The sequence below is a fragment of the Dunckerocampus dactyliophorus genome, chromosome 4 (assembly GCF_027744805.1).
Source record: "Dunckerocampus dactyliophorus isolate RoL2022-P2 chromosome 4, RoL_Ddac_1.1, whole genome shotgun sequence".
Classification (NCBI taxonomy): Eukaryota; Metazoa; Chordata; class Actinopteri; order Syngnathiformes; family Syngnathidae; genus Dunckerocampus; species Dunckerocampus dactyliophorus.
Window position 1 is genome coordinate 16,949,481 of NC_072822.1, and position 24,115 is coordinate 16,973,595.

The following is a 24,115-nucleotide window of genomic DNA, read 5'->3' on the forward strand; positions in this document are numbered from 1 at the left end:
AATATACATTTTTGTTTAATCATTGTTGTGCTTCAGTTTGGATGTTTGCACTTACACATTGACCTTGTGAACACGCTGTGATACTCACGCGATAGCATTTTCATAGCATCCATCCATCCATCTTCTTCCGCTTACCTGAGGTCGGGTCGCGGGGGCAGCAGCTTAAGCGGGGAAGCCCAGATTTTCCTCTCCCCAGCTACTTCGTCCAGCTCCTCCCGAGGCATTCCCAGGCATTCCCAAAGCTCATGACCATTGGTGAAGTTAGGAACGTAGACCGATCGGTAAATTGAGAGCTTTGCCTTTCGGCTCAGCTCCATGTTCACCATAACGGACCGATGCAGAGTCTGCATCACTGCAGGCTCTGCACCTTCACTCATGAACAAGACCCCAAGGAACCTAAACTCCTCCAGTTGGGGCAGGATCTCAGCCCTGACCTGGAGATGGCACTCCACTCTTTTTCGTGTGAGAACCATGGACTCGCACTTGGAGGCGCCGAGTCTCATCCCAGCCGTTTCACACTCGCCTGCGAACCAATCCAGTGAGAGTTGAAGGTCATGGCTCGATGAAGCCAACAGGATCAACCACATCATCTGCAAAAAGAAGAGACCCAAACTGGAAGCCCTCAATGCCCTGGCTGCGCCTAGAAACTCTGTCCATAAAAGTTATGAACAGAATCGGTGACAAGGGGCGGCCCTGGTGGAGAAACGGGTCTGACTTATTGACCCGGTGATACAGGGAACAAACAGCCTGAATTAGGTGGTCCGATACCCCATATTCCCGGAGTACTCACCACAGTATTCCTCGAGGAACACGGTCGAATACCCTCTCCAAGTCCACAAGACAAATGTAGACTTGGTTGGGCAAACTCCCATACACGCTCAAGGACCTTGCTGAGAGTATAGAGCTGGTCCACAGTTCCACGACCAAGATGAAAACCACACTGCTCCTCCTGAATCCCACATTCAACTATCCGGCGGGTTCTCCTCTCCAGAGTCCCTAAATAGACCATACCAGGAAGGCTGACAAGTGTGATCCCAAGATAATCGGAACACACCCTCTGGCCCCCATTCTTAAAAAGAGGGAACACCACCCTGGTCTGCCAATCCAGGGGCACCTCCCAGATGTCCACGCGATGCTGCCATCGTGTCAACCAAGACACGCCCACAGAATCCAGGGCCTTAAAGAACTCCTGGTGGATCTCCACCCTTGGGGCCCTGCCACTATTTTCATAGCATTTCCTACAAAATTATTGTGTTAAGCACTTGCCAAGCTTCAAAGTTGCTGCAAACTGCTTTCTTTTCTTTTCATAGACTGTCTGTCATAAAAGTGAGCACCCATTTTATTACTATATAATACAATACTATAGACAGTCAACTTGGATATACATTAAAGTATATACTTGTGTTGTTAACTATTCAGACAATAATGGCTGTGTCTTATTTTCAGTGGACAGTAAATCTATACTGCTATCTAAGCTGTACACTGACTACTCTAACTCATATCCAAGTTTGATTTCTATAGTGTGGTCCCTTGAGAAGATATGATAACATGTTCGCTTTTGCTTGATCCCAAAGCTGAATGCCACTTAGCTTGTGTAGAAAAATGAAATCACAGTGCGCACTAACAAGTATAGCAACACAAGTCACTACTTCCTCTCCATCCCTCTGACTGAAAGCAAAGCCTTTGATGTGGAGACAAACACACAATACAATACACAAGAGACCCTTTAGCATTTATTCACAAGTTGACTTTCTCTTTCTGTCCCACTGCAGCCACACAGCCAGCTCGCCTCTTACACCAGCATGACTGATGCTATCAAACATCAACATCTCCTTCCAAGGCAAACAATGGTAACAAGGCTTTGTTTGAAATGGAGCCATTCATATCTTTCTAATCTGCTCATATAAAGTATGTCCCTTGTCATCTTGATCTTTGGTTTTACTGTTTAAGTCATCATGGCTGGAAATATTTCTTAATTACCTTCCTCGGTTACTGTTCCCACAGCGCCTACAAACAAACATGATTAATAATTGATTAATTAATACTGCAGTGATTCTCAACTGGTTTGGCTGCGGGACCCAATGATGAGCGGCGACCCGAATTGTGTACATTTTTCAACTCAAACTTCTCAATTATGTTATTTCTAAAGAGACAATGTGGCTGCCGAGAGGGAAATAACTTGCAGGGGTTTAATTTGTCCTACAGTACTTTTGGCGTTATTTAGAGTTGCATATCATTGAACATTCTTACATGTTGATGTTTGATGTAATATAATTCACCTTTGGGGTATATTATCAACAATTGTTGGTCATCAACCACTTCTACGTAATCTTACATGTTTGCTTACAAAGACGAAAAAAGTATATTCAAGATAATTGTGGCCTCATTACCATTGACATTTGCATACTTGAAGAATACTACCACATAATTTACACTTTATTTTATATACTGTAAATATATGTTCATGTCTAGAGTGTATTCTACCATTATATCATAGCTTGTGCACAGGAAATGGAAGACAAGTGCTTTCTACACTTTTAGTGGGCCTGTAGTTTGAAGAAACATTGAATTAGTACGTTTGCCATCTATAAATAATTAGTATTTATACTTTACGAAACGAAACCTTCCACTTCTTTACGTGTAAATTTGTTTATGTAGTATACCCATGCCTATGGCTTTGTGTCAAAAGTGAAATATACAGTAGTATATTGGCTTTTGTGATAGGAGGGCATCTGTCTGGCTGTTGAGACAGGCACTAGGACCTTGGAGACCACTTTTGTGTCCAAGCAAGTGAGTGTGACAAGCAGGCAGAAAGAACCGCTAGATTGAGTATGAAACTTTACACTAACCGGCTCGCCTCCTCTTTACTCTTCTTCTGCACTCTTTCCTTACTAAACTTTGCTAAAGTTGTGCTTGATGGAAATTTGCAGCAGGGAAAACAAGCGCTAAACAACTTTTGGATAAGAGTTTTTTCCCCCCGGTTCACTCCTTTTATACAGATGTGAGTGCTGAGTAGTGACTCTCATCAACCGCTGGATTAATTTGGAGAGAGGGCTACGGTCATCTGGACACTCCCAAGAGCCTTCACAAGTGATGCCTCACTTGAGAAGGAGCTGCACTTTTTAAAAGAAGATTTTGGATTTTCCATTAAGGGAATGAGCACTCCGCGATGACATAACGGAACACACGTAACGGGGACAGTTTTTGCAGTAAACAAAAAAGAGAGAAACTAGCTGGTTGAGCAAAGTATCCCCAAGTTAGTGACTTCTACACCAACTTCTCCCCCAACTCCCCTCTGGAGGCTTCATGCTGGAGATATGGGTTGACCTGTGGCTGCGCTGAGATCCAGCCCGAGGACAATGACTGCGCCCGGACTCGGACTTGGCATCCCCAGCCGTGTGGTGGTGCTGATGCTGCTGCTCCTGCTTGTCGCCTCCGGGCCGCGGCCGTCCCAAGCTTGTCGCGGACTGCTCGGCTGCAGCTGCACGGAGGAGCGCTCCAAGGCGCACGGGGCCCAGGTCCTTGGGTGGAGGGTGAGCTGCAGCAAGGAAGAGCTGACCGAACCCCCTGATGCCAGCCTACTGCCCAACAGAACCGTCACTCTGTGAGTTGGAATACCAGTCAACACTCGTACACTATTACTATTGCATGTACAAAGTATCCTGCAACTTCATTCAATTGCAAATTGTGTATAATTGACTGCTTTACATGAACATCTGATCTGTATAGACCCTTTTGACCACTTCATTAGGTACACATGCAAGTTCCATTGATAGCTGTAAAAATATATATTTCAAAAGATAATGATGCGCATAATGATACTCTCAATTAATTTAGCGGTACATGTGGTCATTGTAGGTCTACCTTGCAGTACTGCATCATACTGCAGTGTGTTTGCAATATTTAGCTAAATAACAAGACCAAAATATTACAAACGCAGTATGATGCAGTGCAGTAGCCTACTACATTAGTTTACAAACGTTTTTATGCATACTATTACCCAATTTAATGATGTCTCAGTGTTTTCTTTTAATACAACCAGAAAATGCAAAACTCCAAAATAGCTTATATGGTTTAAAATGGCAAGTATTTACTACTAGCAACTTGTCTTTTTAAAAATGCATGGAATGGAACTACACAGTAGTTCATTTAATTTCTAACACTGTCTGTCTCACTAGTGCTTTGCTTAGTCAAAATGTGTACAACGACAACAAAATGAGAGTTGGACTTTTGCGCAATACACTAAACAGTAAGAACAATAATACATGTACTGTACAGCCCATGTTTCGGATCGCATTAGATTATGCAAGTGTATCTGAAGTAATGGCTCCTGAGTGTATGCACTCAACGAGTGTGTGAACCCATGAACTGTGTTCTTGCTGCAATTATAATACTTGTTAGGTCAAAAGTGAACATCTTGAAGTATTTTGTAGTGGAGGGTCACCTTGTGCATCATTGCAACGTAACCATCATGGGCCTCCGCCTCTTTGACACAAGCCTGTCACTTTAAATCCTCCCTCCACTTCCATGACTATAAACACAAACACATTTCTTTCTCCTTCCATTAAATATGGCTCCCAATTACGTCCTCCTGAGGAAAAGAAACGTGCGAGAGTGGTGTGACATCATGATAATTTAGCGCCAGTTTAGTCGGATATGTTCATACTGGGACGCACTCATTTGTGTGGTCTATTTGGACTTAAGTTAAAAGAACGGCGAGCCACGCCAAAACATACAATCTTACGTGATGAATGGGCTCATAATCTATTGGTGACACGTTTTTGGGTGGCGTTAGTGTACACTCACTAGGAATTATTTCAAATACTTTCTTCACAGCTGCTCTCAGGCTTTATTTGTTCCCACCGTGTGTTAGCGTCGCTGCACTGTAAGAAAAGGGCTCCAGTGGAGCGAGCACATGAGGTAAAGTAAGTGGATTTATGCCCCAGGAGAGCTAATGTGCTCCATTTATAGAGCCTTATGTTCCTGGCTTAATAAAGTCGGGATTATACATCTGGTAAACACATGGAATGGGAAAATGGCAGTGGTTGAGGTGATTGAAGATACAATTACTTATTATGGTCAGCTTGTTTTGGTACAAATACTTAACATAGTGCCATGAAGCTGTAGACAAAAAGGTATGCGTGTCTTATACGAACAATGGCGCATTAACAGTGCTGCACATTCAGTGAGCTTGTTTTGTTACCAATTGGTGTTCGTGACATTTGCTCCAGATGTGGAATGTGAGCTCTTGTGTCCATATTCATGTTATTCCTGACATTCCTCCAGCCGCTGCTGACAGTATTCCAGGTGCAGCAGGGTGCTCTCTCTCCTTGGGATCTCCTCCTAGCTGAGCAGGCAAAGAGCTGGAGGTGGACTCAGCAGGTCCAGAGGCTTCCGGGGCCGGCTGCTACGTGTAACGTACAACAGCTGGCCCCTGTGAACATTCCAGCTGAGGCCCTTCATCCTCCTGGGAAATCCCAACGTGGATTTGTTTATTAAAACTAGTTGTTCGCTGTTTGTTTTTCCTGACAGCCGTAAAGGAGCAACCAGTCGCCTCAGTATTATCACCTCCTCTTTTGGCTTGTCTCTGCTGCTTTGAGTACACGATCATGTTAGCTTACTCTCTCCCCTACTCCTATAAATGCTTATCAGTGCTTTAATGATGCATTATACAAGTGACAGCCATGCGCTCCAGTCATCTGTTCCACTTTCCCTCTTTTTCTTTATCTCCAGCTCCCCGATTCTCTCCCTTTCCCACCCCTTTATCACAGGCTCGTCCACACGCAGTAACTCTTAACCTAAATATTTAGGCGTCTTGGTAGGAAACTGCCATGTCCAAACTCCTTCCAGATGTGCGCCTGCACAAGCTTGTGTTTAGCTCTCATTATGCACGGCTGCAGAAGAGCTGCTTCTCTGGGGGAGGAGGACAGACAGAGGGAGGCGGATAAGAGGAGTGAAAAGTGCATTTGTTCATGAGAGACGGGGGACAAATGATGGACGGTGCACATGCGGGAAAAAAGGAAAATAAAGTGGAGGAGAAAGTGCAACATGAGGTGTAGAAGCCACGTAGAAACAGAGAAGGAGAGAAAGAGAAGGGAGAGGGAATGAGGGAGAGAAGTTTGGCTGGCGGTTCAGAGGGATGTGCCCCTGGAGACTCCAACTCCCCTGCCCAAACATATCTTTGACACTGGGGGAAGAAGAAATAAAGGAAGGGGGAGCATTGCTTGCCCTCCGTGGCTCTATTATTATTATTAGCCTTTATGGGTGAAGGGGGGATGAAAAAGGATGAATACACGACGAATGCATTCTGCACTGAAACACGCAATCAGGAGACTTAACACTAGAAAGTCAAACCTTTGATTTGCTTGGATGTACAATGAATTTTCCCCATAGACATAATATATGAGTCTGTATCAGGCATCAAACTTAAAATATCATAAAACCGCACAGGTAAAGTTTCAAGTAACATTTTAGTACAGTTAATTGACTTCTATGTTGTGAACAATTATTAGCTGTTGTTAAAATTGCAACTTAATAAAATTTGCAAAAGTATCTTGTCTCCTGCCATCGCTCTGTGTTTGTTTGGACAGCAGACTGATTTTGGCTTCTTGAATCACATTTCCCTCTTAGTTTTAGTTCGAAGGTCATTGGTGATGTAGTGGTTCACATAGCTGAATGTCTCACAGCTGGCATGGGATGAATAAACACTGACAATCTACCTGTGTTTGACTGATGAGCAATCCAGTCTGTAGTCCGCTTTTTGCCCTAAGTAGTCACTCGGGACAGGCTCCAGCTATGACCCTGGATAGGATAAGCAGAACAGACAGATGGATCTTCCTTCAGCCATTAACCATAAAGTGGTTCACATATCTGACTTCCACCTAATTCCCAACCACAGTAACATGTGGTTGATTGGTTATCAATCAAGAGTGTAGTCCTTCTCCTGTTTTCTTCACTTCCACCATGACCTTGAGAAAGTATTGAAAATGGATGGATGCATGAGTTCCAACGCGGTGTATATTCCTGTGTAAGCTCAGCTGTTGAAATGTTTGAATGGAGGTCAGACCAAATAGGAAGACAGTGGATGTGTGTTTACATGTGATTGTTCTGGACCGTTAAAAGTGTCGTCGTTGTCGGTGTCAGCTTGGTGGGTGCCGGCCTGAATTAGAGGACACAGATGCTGTGAGGACAACATGCTCGTTCTTGACAGCTGCAGTGCAAGGTTACACTTGAGTCTGGGAATGTCATTGTCATTGACTCGTTGGTAAAAATATCCTATCTAAATATTTTCACTGTTGCACATGAATGGTTGTAGTAGTTCCACTTCCACAGAATTCCACAGAATTTCAGGATTTACTCATTTCTAAATTGGTCCATGGGGCTGTTTCGGACATTTCCTGCCTTTATCTAAGCTAAGTCAATAATCCCTCACTCGATTCATATTTAGTAGGAGTGTCACAAGATTAAAACGAGATTTCTCGTTCAGAAAAAAACTGTCTCGCGATAATAAATAAATAAATGAATGACACGATAAATGAAAATGCACTCAATAGTTTGTGCTTGCGTGTCTGTCTTCCTCGTCTCGCGCCTCCAAACAGGCAGGAAGAGGCTTCATTCATTCATGGTTCAGCACCTACAAGCGTCATAGAATGGCCTGAGACGTTGTGAGATGGAATGAGACCTCTTGTCAGTCATACAGTCGCTTTGTCTCTATGGGGAGTGGCGGCGCCGCTAGCATACACGCAGCAAAAGAGTGGAGCCTTGTAAGAAGCAATGCAAGGTAGTACAAATTAGGAAGAAAAAAAGATGATTGCAAAGCCAAATGCCACAGCCCCCGTGTGGGAATATCAATAATGAGCAAAGTGAGCCTATCAACACGAACGAGCCAGTATGCCAACATTTTTTGACAGTGTCTAGCTTGGAGATTTTAACTGCTGTGTCAGCCACTGACTAACTAAATACACATGTATGATTTTCAGTTTCTTTCTTCAATGCTATTCCACATTCTTTAAAAAATGACTTATTTCAGCTTCTGGTGCTTTATTTTGTGTTATATATTATTCCCCCTCATAAAAAGGCTGTAGTTCGTAAATGGTCAATGCCATATTTGTGGGTGCCCTCTTAAATTGAAGTTTAAAGTCTACACTTCAATCACTCATTGACAAGTTTAGATGCATATTTTCCTGAACGTTTTGGTGAAATTCCAAATTGTACAACTTCAAAGTTTCTACTGTATATTTTATATGATTTGTCTGGAGTTGCCTTGCATCCAAGCAGCACCGGCGCATTATTGCTTACATCTGTTGGCCTCTGTTCACTCCAAGCTGACTCGTCCTGACAGAATGTTTGATTGGCTACATTGGTATCAATCTGAACCCTTCAGCTATCATTTCATCTTTTTAAGGCTGGTTGTTGGACTGTCGCTTGTGGCCCACGTGGACGGCCTGCAAAGAGGTTGCAGATGTGTCTGTGGTTGCGTCTGCGAGTGAGTCTGTGTGTCCAGACGGGAGTACGTCCATGTCTATGAGATGTCCCAAACAGTCATCTTATCAGCGGGGAGGATCCCAATTGTACGGGGAGAGTCTTGCTGAGGCATTCCTGCAGAGCTGGAGTTTATTTATGTGGGGAAAAGGTGTTGAGAGGAGGGGGTGCTCCTCAACACGTGAGCTGGGGCAGTGGTCAGAAATAAATCAAAAAAGCAAACAAAGGCCTGACATTTGATACTCTGAGCTTAGAGCCCATTAGAGCACCTGCCAATGCCACACAAGGCTGGGACTATAAAATGCCCTTGTAGGTCAAGGTAACATGACCCTCCTTCTCATAGACGCACGCCTACTGTGTTGTGCTGCAGCTTGACCATGAATTCACTTAACGCCTGGTCGTGCATGTTGATTAAACTGCAGTGATTTTTTTTTTTTTTGGTCAAACCTGGCAAGGACACAAAGATGTGTTCTAGTCGTCTCAAGTGGCTTGGTGTTGTTTTAGTTTTTCCTTTCGCGCCAAACTCTTCTTATCTTACTCCAAAAATGCTTGACTTTGACGTTTCCTTGCCAGTGTTAACTTCCCTCTCCCTGTGTTTGACCACAGTGGCCCCCGAATTTCCCGTTGTGGGTCTGCAAACACATGGATACAGACACACGGGCATAATGGGCGTCTATATTGGGAATGCCTGTGGCTATAGTGTGTGTGTGTGTGTGTGTGTGTGATATGCATGACAATGGTGCATTCATCTACTTCATTATCATAATATATGTTGTCGACTTGCTTCCTTTGTATTATTTGTTTAAACACACAATCGTGTTCATTCACATGAAAACATATTTAATGAGTTCATACAAATACATCATTTAAGGTAACATGCAACTGTATTTACTGAAATTACAGCAGTCATATAACGCCCCCTGAATAAACCGTGATAGAAATCCAACTGATTTATTTTCTGAGTGCAACAATGAGCTATTGTAGAGAAACTCCATGTGCAATGAGATCACCGTATTTCTCTCAGCGAGCTTTAAGCCGCACAGCTACATTTTGCACCATGAGAAGTGAAGTTGTGCGCCAGCCAACAGCGTCGTTAATTACAACTTTCAAAGAGCTGAAGGAAAATAAATATTGTTCTTTAGATCATCCAACTGAAAGAAATGCGCCTGAAAAGGAAAACATAAATTGTCTGAGCACATCCTTTATCATCAATATACATACAGTTCTGTTTTTAAAGGATCTGATTACATGATAATCAATGTTACCATTGCCGGTATTTCTCATTTGTCAAGTAAAGCTCTTTTTGGGACCACGTGAAACAAATATCCATCAGCATTACGCTTTCCAAGCAGCATGGTGGTCCAGAGGTTTGCAGTGTAGCGTTAGAATGTTGTCCCACATACATGTCTTTCTTATGGCTTCCTCCCACAGACCAAAAACTTGAAAGTTATGCTAAAAAGGGACTGTAGCCATTTTATAGGACAAAGAAACTTTGCTAACTTAACCCTGTAATGGGTACTGATTGAAAGATTGTTATTGCAGTATATCATATGCTTTATAATTTTGGAACTTTTTAAAAAATGTAATCATTATCATTTAATTTATATTGATAGTATAGCACTATAATGTGTATTTGATTTAATTATAATTAATTCTAAAAAATGTACATTTATTTTGTAGTATAGAGTACCCTATTAAGGTTTCAAAAAGCAACCAACCATGGTGATGAAGCTCTTATGAATTATATAATCATTTTTACATGGAGCAAACTTGGAGGATGCAGCGAAAGTGTGTCAGTGACAACACAACGAGCACCGCGGTCACAAATGCCTCATAGGCCAACCAGGATACATTTTTCCATCCTTTTGTACAAGCAGCCTAATTTCCCAGCACCCTTTGCTCAGGAGCAGAAAACAGAGGCTGGTTATAAGACAAAACAATGAGACAATGTGCGCCAGGCATACACCACATTCCACTCACTGATTCAAGAGGCTAAATTCACCAAATTGCCTCATTAGAGGTGTAAAAACACTTTACACTGTGGTTAAGATGACTATTGTGTTCGTGCAAGGCAGTCATAAACATTCCACTTAGATTGGTCTTTAATTTTCCACAATGCAGCAGTTTTCCAACTGTTAATATTCCTATAGCAGCTATTTGTTTAGGCCTACACGCTCACTGCTTGCCCATCTTTGGTAAAGCTTACCTAGAAAGAAAGACTCCTCAAGCACACTTCCTGTCTACAACTCAGTGGATTGTCTAATAACCTTCCTCTACACGTCGTCTTTATGTGTGTGTGTGTGTGTGTGTGTGTGTGTGTGTGTGTGTGTGTGTTCATCCATCAGCTTGCCTATACGCACACACACAAACACTCATGTGGCAAGGGCGTGCATGACCACAGCTCTCAAAATAGGTTTTGGTCCTCCCCACTTTAATTAGAGATGTTTCAAAAACCCTGATTTTAATTTTAGACCAGAAGCATTTGCACCACTTGTGCACACATACTCAGTTTGGCTTAAAATTGCACACTTTCCCTATAAATAAATCTGATAGGTCACACATGCATCTGAATCTACAGACACACACACACAACCACAAACCACAACGGGTTGCTGCCTATAGCTCAGCCTGCTAACCCGAGCACAATGCAGCACACTCTATAATAAGTGGGTGCACATATCAAGTACAGGAGCTCACTCCCTACATCTAGCCTCAAGGTTGGGGCGTAAATATAAGAGTAGAGCAAGATCCCTTAGCGACTGCGTATTTCCACCAAGCACGGCATCCATGTATGTACTGTATGTAGAGATTATCATGGAAATATAAGGAGTGGTAGCACATCTGTAAAGCAAGTACCCACAAGTTTGGTGCAAATCCAGATAAAAATAAAGGATTTGATTTTCAATTGTTGACGTTTGAGCAGTGGTGTGCTGTTAAGGCCAGCAAAGCCTTCTGCTGGCCTAAACACTGTCAGAAGCACTGACCAACAACTTAAACTGATTTATAACTTCAAATTGTATAAATTTATTCCCAACAGTTTATATCTTCATTTAATAGCGTGCCTCCATGCCTTCCAGTAGTGTATGCGTATGTTAGATTTTTTTTGTCCAATCAGATTATAACTTATATGTTGCCATCTCAATGTAATCTTCCCAGGGCCGTCAAAATCAGGAATGCTGGCCCGTGTCATTTAAATACTATTAGCAATGGGGCTATTTCTTTAACTAGCCGGCCCACAACAATGTCAGCATTTTTCCATCCTCTTATTGGTTGATCATAGCAAAATTGTCATGTTCCGCAGGACAGGAGTGAGCACTTCCTGTCCTGCGCTCTTATTTTGGTGTGCTGCACTTCCTGCAGCTTCACCCCAGAGGTATGTTGCACAGCTGGCTGCAGTCGCAATTAGTGGGGTTTAAAAGCCCAGCGCCATCTCAGGTAGTGCGCTGATTCATTGTATCTTTGCTTGTTGCCTATGAGTACTTCGCCTGTGCCGGCACCTAGACGGTTCCCTTACCTGTTACTACAGCCCCAGTCTTCCATGTGTGTTTTTCACAGAGCCTTTTTCACCTCTGTCGCTTTCTGTTGTTTATCCTGCACCTGTTTAATTTAAGTATTTTTATTTTCCACCACCGCATTCTGTCTCTGCATACTGTGGGTAAAGCACTCGAATGCTCCTCAGAACGTGACAAAAATGCCACTACGGCTTACGGAGGAGGAGAAATCTCCTTTGGTGAGTAGATGTATTTTGTTTGAAGGTTTTATGTTTTGGTCATGTTTTTAAGTAAACACTGATTCAGAACTGCTCCAGATGATGTTGTAGTGTAGAGGTTTGGACTTGTCTGAACCCCTTATCACAGAGCCGTTACTTTTATGCTTGTTATATTTGTGCCAAATTTACAGGCACCGCAATCACAGGTGGAAGTTACGTAACTTGCTTTAGTAATAATGGTACTGTAGCGAACTGGCAAGTATGTACAGTGTTAGAATTTGTGATTTATTTTTGTAAACATGACAGGCTGAGTCCTGTGTGTGCGTCTGTAGGTGCGTGTTTAGGAGGACAGTTGTTTATTGAAAGAACAGCTAGGTTTTGCTGTTTTTATTTTAGTGTGGTTGCGACCAACAAGTTTTGCTTCAATAAAGAGGTTGCTTTAGAACCATCTTCTTGTCATCCGGGCAGACTTTACAGTCATCATCCCCAATACGCAAAATGACTCTCTTCCTGTAATGCCATGCCATACTGCATCTTTGTATATTATTGATGGTTTGTATAATTGTGACGTTAGAGTGGTATATTAAGAGGTGGATTAACTCTGTTAAGTTAAGTCCCCCCAGAAGGCCCAGGTAGTAAATGCACAGCCCACCACTGCATTTGAGTCATGATTGAACTGCTTCCCACAACAAAATGAAATGGTAGCATTGACTGGAACAGAAAAGGCCTTGGGTGTAGGTCCTTGCTGTCTGAAATAATTCTCCAGAAATCAGGAAGTAACCTGCTAACTGCTCACAGTTAACTGTTAACTGTTTTGATTTATGGCATGATGGCATGCTCCTGTTGCTTTACATTATCCTTGGTGAACTAGGATTTATCCTGTATAGTGTACACCACAGGTGTCAAACTCAAGGCCCGGGGGTCAGATGTAGCCCGCCACATCATTTTATACGGCCCGTGAAAGCCTGGTACCTAAATACTGTATGTCAATAATGCACTTCACCTTTTTCCTTCTAAATGTATTCCATTTTGACAGAAAAATTGTACTATGTACAGTTATTCTAATCTTTAATATGATCTGATCATGCAACAAGATATTCCAAGCATTTTTTGTTATGAAAAATAAATACTTGAATGTCTGCCTGTCACCTTGACATTCTCACTTCACTCCTCATTTCAAACAAAGTTATCCATCAATTTGTTAGTACAAAAATAATAATCAAATGCATGAGCAATTGTGTAATGATATCAAGAGTTTATATTCATATTTATATTCCATATTATATATTAACAGTTAAAAGTGGCCCCTTTGAAAAAGTTCTCAATAGCCAAAGTGTGATGAGAGAACTTTGAGAGGCGCTAGCCGAAAATAAAACATTAAAGTTACTTCATTTTGATGAAATTATGGACAATTTTAAATTAACAAACCAAGAATCAAGTTTGTTTGTAGTTCTAAACATAATTAAGGTGTTTTTACTCACTTTTTTTTGTCTCTCCTACGAGGTTGTGTTTTTTTCCTTCAGCATATTACAACATCATATGCAAATAATATGCAAATTAGACTATGACATCATCTAGCGACTTCTAGGGTAGCCAATAGCTACTTTTCTTACTGAAAAGATTGCAACATTGATGGTGAGGGGGGTAGCAGCGGCAGGCAGATGTGGTACTAGACTCCTCGACCACGCTTTGCCATGCCCAGTCGCAAGTCTTTCTCAGATGTTTGCTGATGTGAGTTGTACAGTGTTGTTTACAGCCACGTCAAGAAGCTAATTGCTGATGCTGTATCCATTAGCTTCACAACAGATAGATAGATAGATAGATAGATAGATACTTTATTCATCTTCAAGAGAAATTCACATTCCAAGCAGCTCTATAAAAATGTCATAATGAACTTAATCACTTAATCAATAATAAAACAACCAAGGCAAAACATGAGAGATAAGAAAACCGCATAAGAATGAATAAATAGCAAATTTGTAGTGCAATAATGTATAATAAATAATAATAATACATACAGTTATGTGTGTGTGTGTGTGTGTGTGTATACAATACAATGCACCCCTTGGAATATGATGGAAATCTGCTGTGTAGTAAGTAATTCTGCAAACAAATCAAATCAATCAACAATGAATGAATCAACATGTCAACAAACTTTTCCACTGCAGGATGCATGCCACTAATCTCTTCAGCTGTTAATGTGGTTTCTCATTTAAATCCAAAATAATTTCACAAGAAAATATTTAGTATGCAATTACATGGATGCTCCTCTCCATGACAAGCACTAAATGGGCCTTGTTGCTGGCCGCTATTCTCTGGTGGTCGATTCAAACCCGCTAGTGGCTCAGAGACAATGAGCACATTCAAATCCTGACATGCATTTCCCACTAAAGTGCCTGTTGTGCTGAAGGGCATTTAGTCTCCCTTTTACATTGAGTACAGTGACTCTCAGAGGACGAACTCTGGGTCGAAAGGGGGCTCCCAGGACCGCGGGCTCGGGGTGTATTTTTACAACGAAAGGGTTAAGTAATGTGGACATACCGAGGCGGTGAATAGTCTGCGCAGTCTGGAGGCCTCTTAGAAAGCACTTATTGCAACAAAGATGACACAACCACCTCTGATTCTCAGAGATCCGTGCTTGTGCTCCCACTCAGTCTACTATGCAAGAGTCCATTAGAGAGGCTTCAACTGACGCAGCTTTTTTCAGGCCTGCAAACCTTGCTAAACATCCTCTACCTGGCTGGGCCTGAAATCCCATTTACAGTACATAGAGAGTACCATCACGTAATGCACAACCTGTAGTGGGAGCAACATTTTGCTGATATGGCACAAACATGCCACATGTCAATTTTATGTAGCTTTATTTTCACTACTCACACATCATTGCTCAAAATAACAATGTATTTCACCAAAACTATGATCACCATAAAAGCCACACTGTGTCTGGCCAAACCACAGACATCAGAAGTAAAATTAAACATGTTATCTTCCATCTAAATTCAACTGCAGATTGCTTCTTGTCTTTGGAACACACACACTTACATATACACAGATAGTACTATACATGCTTTATGGTAGTTGAAAGCACATTGATTAGCTATCTACAGTATCTATCTAATATTTGGCTAAATCACATGACGTAACTTTTATAGCTGAAGTGGAAAACCTCCCATGGTTGTGCAATGTAGAAATTGACCAACATTTTTGGAAAAATAAACCTCATATGTCACATTTTGGTATCACAAGTTCATCGAGCAAAGGATAACTCTGTGTTTTGATTTTGTATTGGCTTTTGTGCTAAGATCTGTCTCAACACGGTGTGAAAAAATGTTCATGTCAAAGGTATTGTGCCTACTGTGGTCGCGTGCACAAGTAATTTATTATTGTATTACAAGTTATTTTTTCCACTTGTATGGCTGAGAATGAAAATATGAGAATACCATAATCCCTCCTCTATCCTGGTTAATTGGTTCCAGATAAGTGAATTTTTGTGAAGTGTATTGTGTATTCAGAAATGTAATATTTTCATAGTTAGAGCAATGAAAACCTGTTTACGACCTTCTAAATATGCTTTTTAACATTTAGGAGCCCTCTAGACATGACAGTAACATCCCTAGAGTCACCTTTACACTCTTATTACCCAAAATAGTAGACGTAATAAGAGAAAATAAGCCACGTAAAACACAAATAAGACTTGTGCTCATTTGTGTTGCTATAAATGCGTTCCAGAGTGTGGGGCAGACAGGAAGTGATCAAAGTTGAGTTTTAGCTTGCTGTGGGTTATGGCCACAACAATAGCCCGTGTTAAAAGGGATTATTGTACCTGGTGTGAGATAATTCAAACCTGCAATAAAAGCCTATTTTTTCCGGCGAGTCATGCGCTTGTGTGTCTCACTGAACATTACAGTAACAGTAACAGTACAGTACAGTAACCAGTGTAGAATACTACATATTATCACGTCTTATGAATGCCTTATATTTTTGTATTTTACTTCATTTAGCCATTTTTATGCTTATAAATGCTTAATTCAGGCAAAAAATATGTAACATTTCCTTAAATATAGAGTGAAGCCGCAAAATTTGAAGCACAAAGTATTACATCAACATTGTCTGTACAGGTAAAAATGTATGATAGGAACAGTTTAATCCTGGAACATATTAAATGCAGCGTCCTATTGTGCAATGATAAACTGTAGTGAAATGTAATTCTCTAATGATTTTTCTTTAAACTGACAAACACTGCTTCTTTTGGTTTGACGGCCATATATTGTTGATCCACCAAGTCTGTCCTCATTACTCATTACAAGTGCATAGCGTGTGTATATGTGTGCATAAAGATAAATATCTTTTGGAGCTGCACTTGAAATGGGGAGGGTACAAAGTGTACGTAGAATGTTCTGAGCCGTTACAAATCAAAGTAGTCACACGAGGCAGGCTTTTATCGCTTTCACCAGAACTGAATCACCTCTGAAGAAACTTCTATTATTTACATGAGCTCAAGCGCTGCTGCATCATGGAGTCAGCATGCTAATTAAAACGACTTTAATTCAGTCATGAGACTCTCATGGAAAAACTCTCTCATTATCTGGCTCCCGTTGGTCTCAGAATTAGAGCTGCTTTTATGGCTCTTTCAAGGGCTTTGCTCTTTCACCTTGCGTGTGGTCCTCCAGTCTAACAGACCAAATCTGGAGTTAAATGGTGTTTACACAGTGGCCCACTGGCTTGTTTTGACACTCTTTATTACACTAAAGCTGCGCCTCTCTGTCTCTGCTGAATGAGCTCTGGGGTTGCTGTGTTTAAATCATCATTATCTTCACCTTTTTTTCACCATGGAGCACTCGATCACGGACACGCGGGTGAAGAGAGGGGCTGAGCTGTCAGCTGATCACCTGTTATGAGTTGGATTAGATGGCGGGGGAGGATGCCAGACAGACCTGCCAGACCCAAACGTGTAGTGAGGGTGTGTTGGAAACGCCTGGCAGAAGCTCCTGTTCGTCGAGTCTTCAACTCTCACCTCCGACAGCATCCCATGGGAGGATGGGGTTATAAAGTCAAATGGGCCATATTCCGCGCCTCCATTGCTGAGGCAGCTGATCGGAGCTGTGGTCGCTGCCAGTCGTGGCGGCAAACCCCGAACCCAATGGTAGGAAACCAGAGGTTAGGGCTGCCGTCAAGCTGAAGGAGTCCTATCAAGCATGGGTGACTTGTGGGGCTTCTGAAGCAGCTGACAAGTATCAAGCGACACATGACTTCGGCGGTGGTCGAGGCAAAAACTCGGGTGTGGGAGGAGTTTGGTGAAGCCATGGAGCACAATTTTCGGTTGGCCTTGAAGAGGTTCTGGCAAACCATTCGACACCTCAGAAGGAGCAAGCAGAGCCCGGTCCACAATGTTTACAGTGGGGATGGGGTCCTGCTGACCTCTACTGAAGATATAGTTGGGCGGTGGAAGGAGTACTTTGAGGTCTTTCTCATTCCCACTGACATACCTTCCATAGAGGAAGCAGAGTCCGAGGACACGAACACGGACAGATCCATCACCGTGGCTGAGGTATCTGGGGTAGTCCAAAAAAACCCCAGTGGCACAGCTCTGGGGGTGGATGAGTTTCACCCTGAATTCCTCAGGGCTTGGGTGATGGCATTGCTTGCTAACAGCCGGGAACCTGTTCCCGGTGAGCGTTGGCCTCAGCCAAAGCTGCCCTTTGTCACCGATTCTGTTCAGAAATGTTATGGACAGAATTTGTAGGCGCAACCAAGGCGTTCAGGGGGGTGGTTTTCAACTGAGTGTGAAGCTTCTGCGATGAGACTCAGCACCTCCAAATCAGAGGCCATGGTTCGTAGTCGAAAAAGGGTGGATTGTACCCTCCGGGTTGAGAGCGAGGTCTTTCCCCAAGTGGAGGAGTTCAAGTTTTTTGGGGTCTTGTTCACGAGTGAGGGGAGGTTGGACCGTGAGGTCGACAGGCTGATCAGCGCTGCGTCTGCATTAATGCGGTCGCTGTACCGCACCGTCGTGGTGAAGAGGCAGCTGAGGCGGAAGGCAAAACTTCAATTTACCAGTCGATCTACAGTGGTGTGAAAAAGTGTTTTCCCCCTTCCTGATTTTTTGCATGTTTGTCACATGTAGTTATTCAATAATAAAAAGTTTCATTTAAAAAGTCCATTTTGTGTTCAGTTGTGTTGTCATTGACTAATATTTACATTTGTTTGATGATCTGAAACATTTAAGTGTGACAAACATGAAAAAAAAAAAAAGAAGGGGGCAAACACTTTTTCACACCACTGTATGTTCCTACCCTCACCGAAAGACAGAGGTTGTGGAGACAAGTGGCTGAAATGAGTTTCCCCCTTACGATGGCTGGGAGTGGCTCAGAGTAGAGCCGCTGTTCCTTCACATTGAGAAGAGCCAGTTGAGGTGGCTCGCGCATCTAGTGCTCCTGGATGCCTCCCTGGTGTGGTGCTCCGGGCATGCCCAGCCAGGAAGAGGCCCCGGTGCAGACCTAGGACACACTGGAGGGATGATGTCTCACAGCTAGCCTGAGAACGCCTTGGTGTCCTCCCAATGGAGTTGGAAGAGGTGGCCAGGCTACCCTACTGAGGCAGCTGCCCCCCCAGATAAGCAGAAGAAAATGGAATGGAATGGCACTCGACCAGGTGGATGCATCTTGAGAAATTCATTATGATTATTCCAGAAAGTTGCATGGGCAACAGAAGCAAACAGATTAGCCTTGTCCTCATTAGGGTCGTGGGTGAGCTGGACCCTATCCCAGCTGACTTTGGGTGAGAGGCGGGGTATACCCTGGACTGGTCACCAGTCAATCACAAGGCACATACAGACAAACAACCATTCACACTAACATTCACACCTATAAACAATTTAGTCTTCCATTAAGCTAACATGTATGTTTTGGGGGTTGTGGAAGGAGTACCCGGAGACAACCCATGCAAACACGAGGACAACATGCAACTTCCACACTGAGATGTTCCTACGGAGATTCAAACCTGCCAGACTGAAGCATAAATCCCTCACTAAGAAACGCATTGTCCTTTTTGAGACCTGCAGCTGCGCTGCAATAAGCTACAGTGCAGAATGTGTAAATATTTAAGAACAACACAGGCCAACTGCAGTATGCACTTCAGACACTAATGCATCTTATTCATTTACTGGAAAAAAATAACATAAGATGGAGCATTTCCTGTATATGCGTCCACATTATAAATACTACAAAAGATGGAGGACTCTGTCACCAAACCTGTAGTGGTAACAGATGGGACCTCCTTGTGTGTTTGGGTTTAAGAACCTTCTGGCTGCGGTTTGAACAGGACATGCGCCTCAACACCAGGTTATGATCTGGAGAACTGTTGCTGCTGCTGTGCACCACACTTCCCATCTCCACCACACATGCAATGACCCACAACCAGAAGCAGCTGTGGAAAACGTTTGACAGCTGCAGGTAGACACACACACACACACACACAAACATGAGGCCTCCCCCTGCAGGTTCTTGGCCGCAGGCTGCATAGAACCATGCAATAGTGTAGCTCAGTCATCAAGGACTTGGCTTCGGGACCATGGGATTGTAGCTTGAAGAAAATATATGGAAAAAGATATGGGTATATCGAGAGAGTTCAGTTTAGGCACCCTTGGGTGTGGCAGCCATTGTATCACTGAAGTCATGTTTGTGTGTTTGTTAGTTAGCAGACCACTACTGGCTCATGGAAGATGACAAACAAAGAGGGTTGCATTAATGCCACAGTGATTTCTATTCCTTTTCCTGTAGCCACACCTTGATCCTCACCGGTAGTTTTCTATGGTGCCTAATTCTGCTAACTGTATCGCTTCTGCTGTTTATTGTATCTTTTACTGACCTTACACTTAGCACACTTAGTACATCATACTAATGCAGTATAGAATGTTTACTTTTAGAATAATTTAGATAATAATAATTTGATTAGAAGTATCCTAGATATTTCCTATTTGCATAATTGAGCCCAAAGCAGTTTTATCTTAGTGGTACAATTACAAGTAGTCAGTAAATTCTTCTTAATGTTAGTGTGATGTAGCTGTCCAATGAAAACCATGTATTGCCATGGTGTTGTGTTTTTAAATGTATTTATTTATATTTTTTATTACTTTACTTAATTTATTTAAACAACACAGATTATTTTCTTTCAGTACGTAAGCTACACTCTCCGAAACACGTGTTAGTGTGCATTAGTTATTTGTGTTGTCAACTAATGATAGCAAAGTGGCTAATTTTAGCTTCAAACAGCAAGATTAAATGATATCGGAAAAACGTTAAGTTCTGCGCATGTGCAAAACCGGCCTATATCCGGTTGTCCTATTTTTCAGCAGTCATGTGTTAGGCAACCCGATTATACTACGCATGTGCAATATACGTCACTCCCCCACCCCCAAAAAAGTTGTTTAGTTCTAAGAAGTGACAACATAATCAATCTTTGTTTTTATTTTTGATAATATAGTATCTATTGTGCAGTGGAGAAACGGTAAGACTCCTTTCCTGGTTGTATAAATTATTTTACGGGTTTTTTTGGCACTGAAAAACTACAGACAAAAAGCAAGATATGACGAATCCATTACTGCACTCAGCATACGTTTGTTTACATTCAAATATAACGGCATTTTAATGTTTTGTTTTGTGTGATTTATTGTATCTGTAGTTCTATTTATTCATGTATACTATATTTTTTTCCCCTCTGTTTGCTATGTCTCTATTATAATATATATATATATATATATATATATATATATATATATATATATATATATATATATATATATATATATATACTAATACTATGATTCCAACTGCAATGTTGAGATAAGCAGGTTACACTGGATGACGTACTTTCATTACAGTTGTCCCTTGCTACGTCGCGGTTTGAACATTGCTCCCTCACTCTATTGCGGTTTTTCACAAAGGCTGATGTTGATTTTTTTTTTTTTTAATGCCATGCGTTCAAACCACATTACGTTTGTGATATTACGACAACAACAAGTATTAGGTAATACAAGTATAAAGGTGATTATAGGGGTGTTATTTCTTGTCTACAGGGCTCTAACAATGTTAAAAAATAGGTTTTCTATGTTCTAACTACAAAACAAATATTCCATTTATGGATATTGAATCCTACTTTGCGGAAATTCACTTATGGAAATTCACTTACTGGAACTGATTAACCGCGATAAACGAGGGACGACTGTATATGTTTTTACTTTTGTATGGGTTAAAGGCATCACATATAGAAGATTAATATGTGTTATGTCACTGAGGCTGTTCACCAGCTCAACCATGACATGGGCAGCATTTATATAAGTGGTTTAGTGCTTGAATTCATCCAATGTTTTGATCTGATGTGTAAATGGATTACATGACGTCATGGAATGAGACTCTGGAGCCTGACGTGGGGCCCCGCTCTTCATGTAAATGACATCAACTCAGTTAGCCAAGCCTCAAATAGTGAATAAAAGATGCTAAATGTAGCCGGGAGATAGTCTGGCCTAAGTTAGCGTGCAGCTCTGCCATGTGTCGTATAGTTTATTAGATTAATGCAATCTATTTTCTAATCTGAGAGAGACCTCAGTAGCCATTTACCAGAGGGCAGATGTATTGAGGATGAAGAAACGACACGTGTGAATTTGTTATATCAGTTCTGTTTACCTTAGTTTACCGTCATGTGTGTCAGCAGCCACCTGCCTGCACTCACAGCTCTGTCTGCTTGATGGCCATCCAGGAAATGCTCTCTCTCCCTGCTCTGACCCTGGAAGTCGGCTTCTGAATAAACAGCTAATTGGCTGGGTTTCCTGTTTAGCCTGATGGGAACACAGACTATTTCTGTCTGTTGACACAATGCGGCCTCTCTTTTTCTCAGACTAGCTCTGTCTTTATTGTTTATAAGAGAACAATGTCCTCACTATAGCTAAACATCACATTGCGGGGATCATACACAAGTGTCCTGCCTCTGGAAGTGCTCCATATTGCTGGAAATCTGCGACTTTTGTTGTCTGTGGGAGAGAAAGAAAAAAAAAAAAACATGTGGTCTTTGCTTATTTGTGAATGGCAGCTTTAAAGTTCTGGTGTGCAGATTTTAAGAAAGTCTTTGCTGGACTCAAATAATTGTGATTTTCATATTTCTCTGAATCCCAATACAATATAATATAATATAATGCAAATATACAGTTAGTATACAGCAGGGGTCGGGAACCTTTTTGGCTAAGAGAGCCATGAAAGCCACATATTTTTAAATGTATTCCTGTGAGAGCCTTATAATGTTTTTTTTAACAAAGAATACAACTAAATATGTACATGGTTAAGCAAGACCAACTATTTTAGAAAATAATAAGTCTCTGAATTGATTCTTTTCACTAACATTGTTATACTGAAGCTATCCAATAATAAATAAAATACTTGTTACAATTAATGCAACTTCTGTTGCTGCACGGTTTGGCACCGCATTCCATTCGTTCTTTCTTTTCGCCATCTTCTTTGTCAAAAGGGGTTGCTTTGCAGATTTAGCAAATTAAAGGAGGGAAGTTTACTTCTTGACATCTCAGTGACGCACGTAGGCTACCACATTATGCAACAATAATCAAGTTTTGGTGTCCGTCCCGGAAAATATCGGAAGGGCAGCTGCCGATGGCTCCGGCCACCTGCATTGTGGCAGAAAATGGATGGATGGATTAAAATGCATGAGAAAGTTTTGTATTTTGAACTTTATTTTTAACACTGTGATTTCTGTAATGTTTTACTTTAAAATGTGAGCAAAAAAAGAATTTTTTTTTTTTTTTTTAATCGTGGTAAGACATGTCTGAGAGCCAGACGCAGTCGTCAAATGAGCCACGTCTGGCTCCCGAGCCATAGGTTCCCTACCCCTGGTATACAGTATATAAGTACATTGGAGCCTTAAAGGTTGAACACAATTGGTTCTCTTTAAAAGGAAAATCATGGAAATCTAACTGTTGCAATCATAAAACCTTTAATAATAAACTGTGCGAGTAATGTTTTAAATAACATTTCAACAATCTTAACCATTATACAAGTGTAAAACTAAGATAATCACTGTATAGTAAAAAAAGAAATAATGTAAAACGCTGTTGCATGTTGCGTTTAAGGGACTGGAAAAGGAAAGGGACGCTTTTTAACATTTTTACTGTCATACAAGTGTAACAATAAGTTAATTCCTGTATAATAAACACAATAAAATGTTTACTCATGCATTATACCGGGAGGTGAGCTTGTTTACATGAAGACTAAACACAGCTGGTTTTGCGATATACATTGAATCAGTCATTGTTGATTGTCACTTTAGCTATATTGCACTGAGCAACCAGGGCAGACACACATGTAACACTTTGATTGCTACAGTATGCAACCTCTCTGTCACAATAATCCACTTATGGTTCTATTGTTGTCATCACAATTTTTCTCTTTGCCCTAACTAGTGCCCATTTGTAGTGGCATCACAAAAAGCCAAAGAAAAAGCAAAACGCACTTGTGGAAGAAATAATAGAAATCCTCACTTAGCCGAAGCTCTCGCAATTTGATGGTTAGACCTTAGACTTTTTTGTGCGACTTTGGAGGCATATTTTCCCCCAAATTTTAGTTGGTTTCCATTATTTTTTATTTATTTGAAGTTCCACTTTCTAAATGAGGGAACACTGTATTTCAATGTACGGTGACACATGCACTCTGCCCTTCTGTTAGTCGAATTCTGTTGTTGGGACAGGTAAAATTTCATTTTAGATTTGAACTTTTACATGTTTGTAAGCTGTCTAAGACAGGCAAAATGGCTCTTTTCATGGCAAAGGTTGCCAACCCCATCACTAAAGGGACCATAATGTATGTTTTAAAGGTGTTCACACAAACTTTATAGGTTTGTGTGAATACCTTTAAAACATACAGGTTGAGC

At 41.5% G+C, this 24,115-nt stretch overlaps 1 protein-coding gene across 1 annotated transcript in view; it reads left to right on the forward strand.

The window, feature by feature from the left end:
* Window positions 1-2,818: 2,818 nt before the first annotated feature.
* adgra2 (adhesion G protein-coupled receptor A2) overlaps window positions 2,819-24,115 on the forward strand; it is a 48,313-nt gene continuing 27,016 nt past the window's right edge. The window contains exon 1 of the mRNA XM_054772468.1: window positions 2,819-3,604. Coding sequence (XP_054628443.1) covers window positions 3,360-3,604 — 245 coding nt within the window. The 5' untranslated portion in view covers window positions 2,819-3,359. The remainder of the gene's footprint in view (window positions 3,605-24,115) is intronic.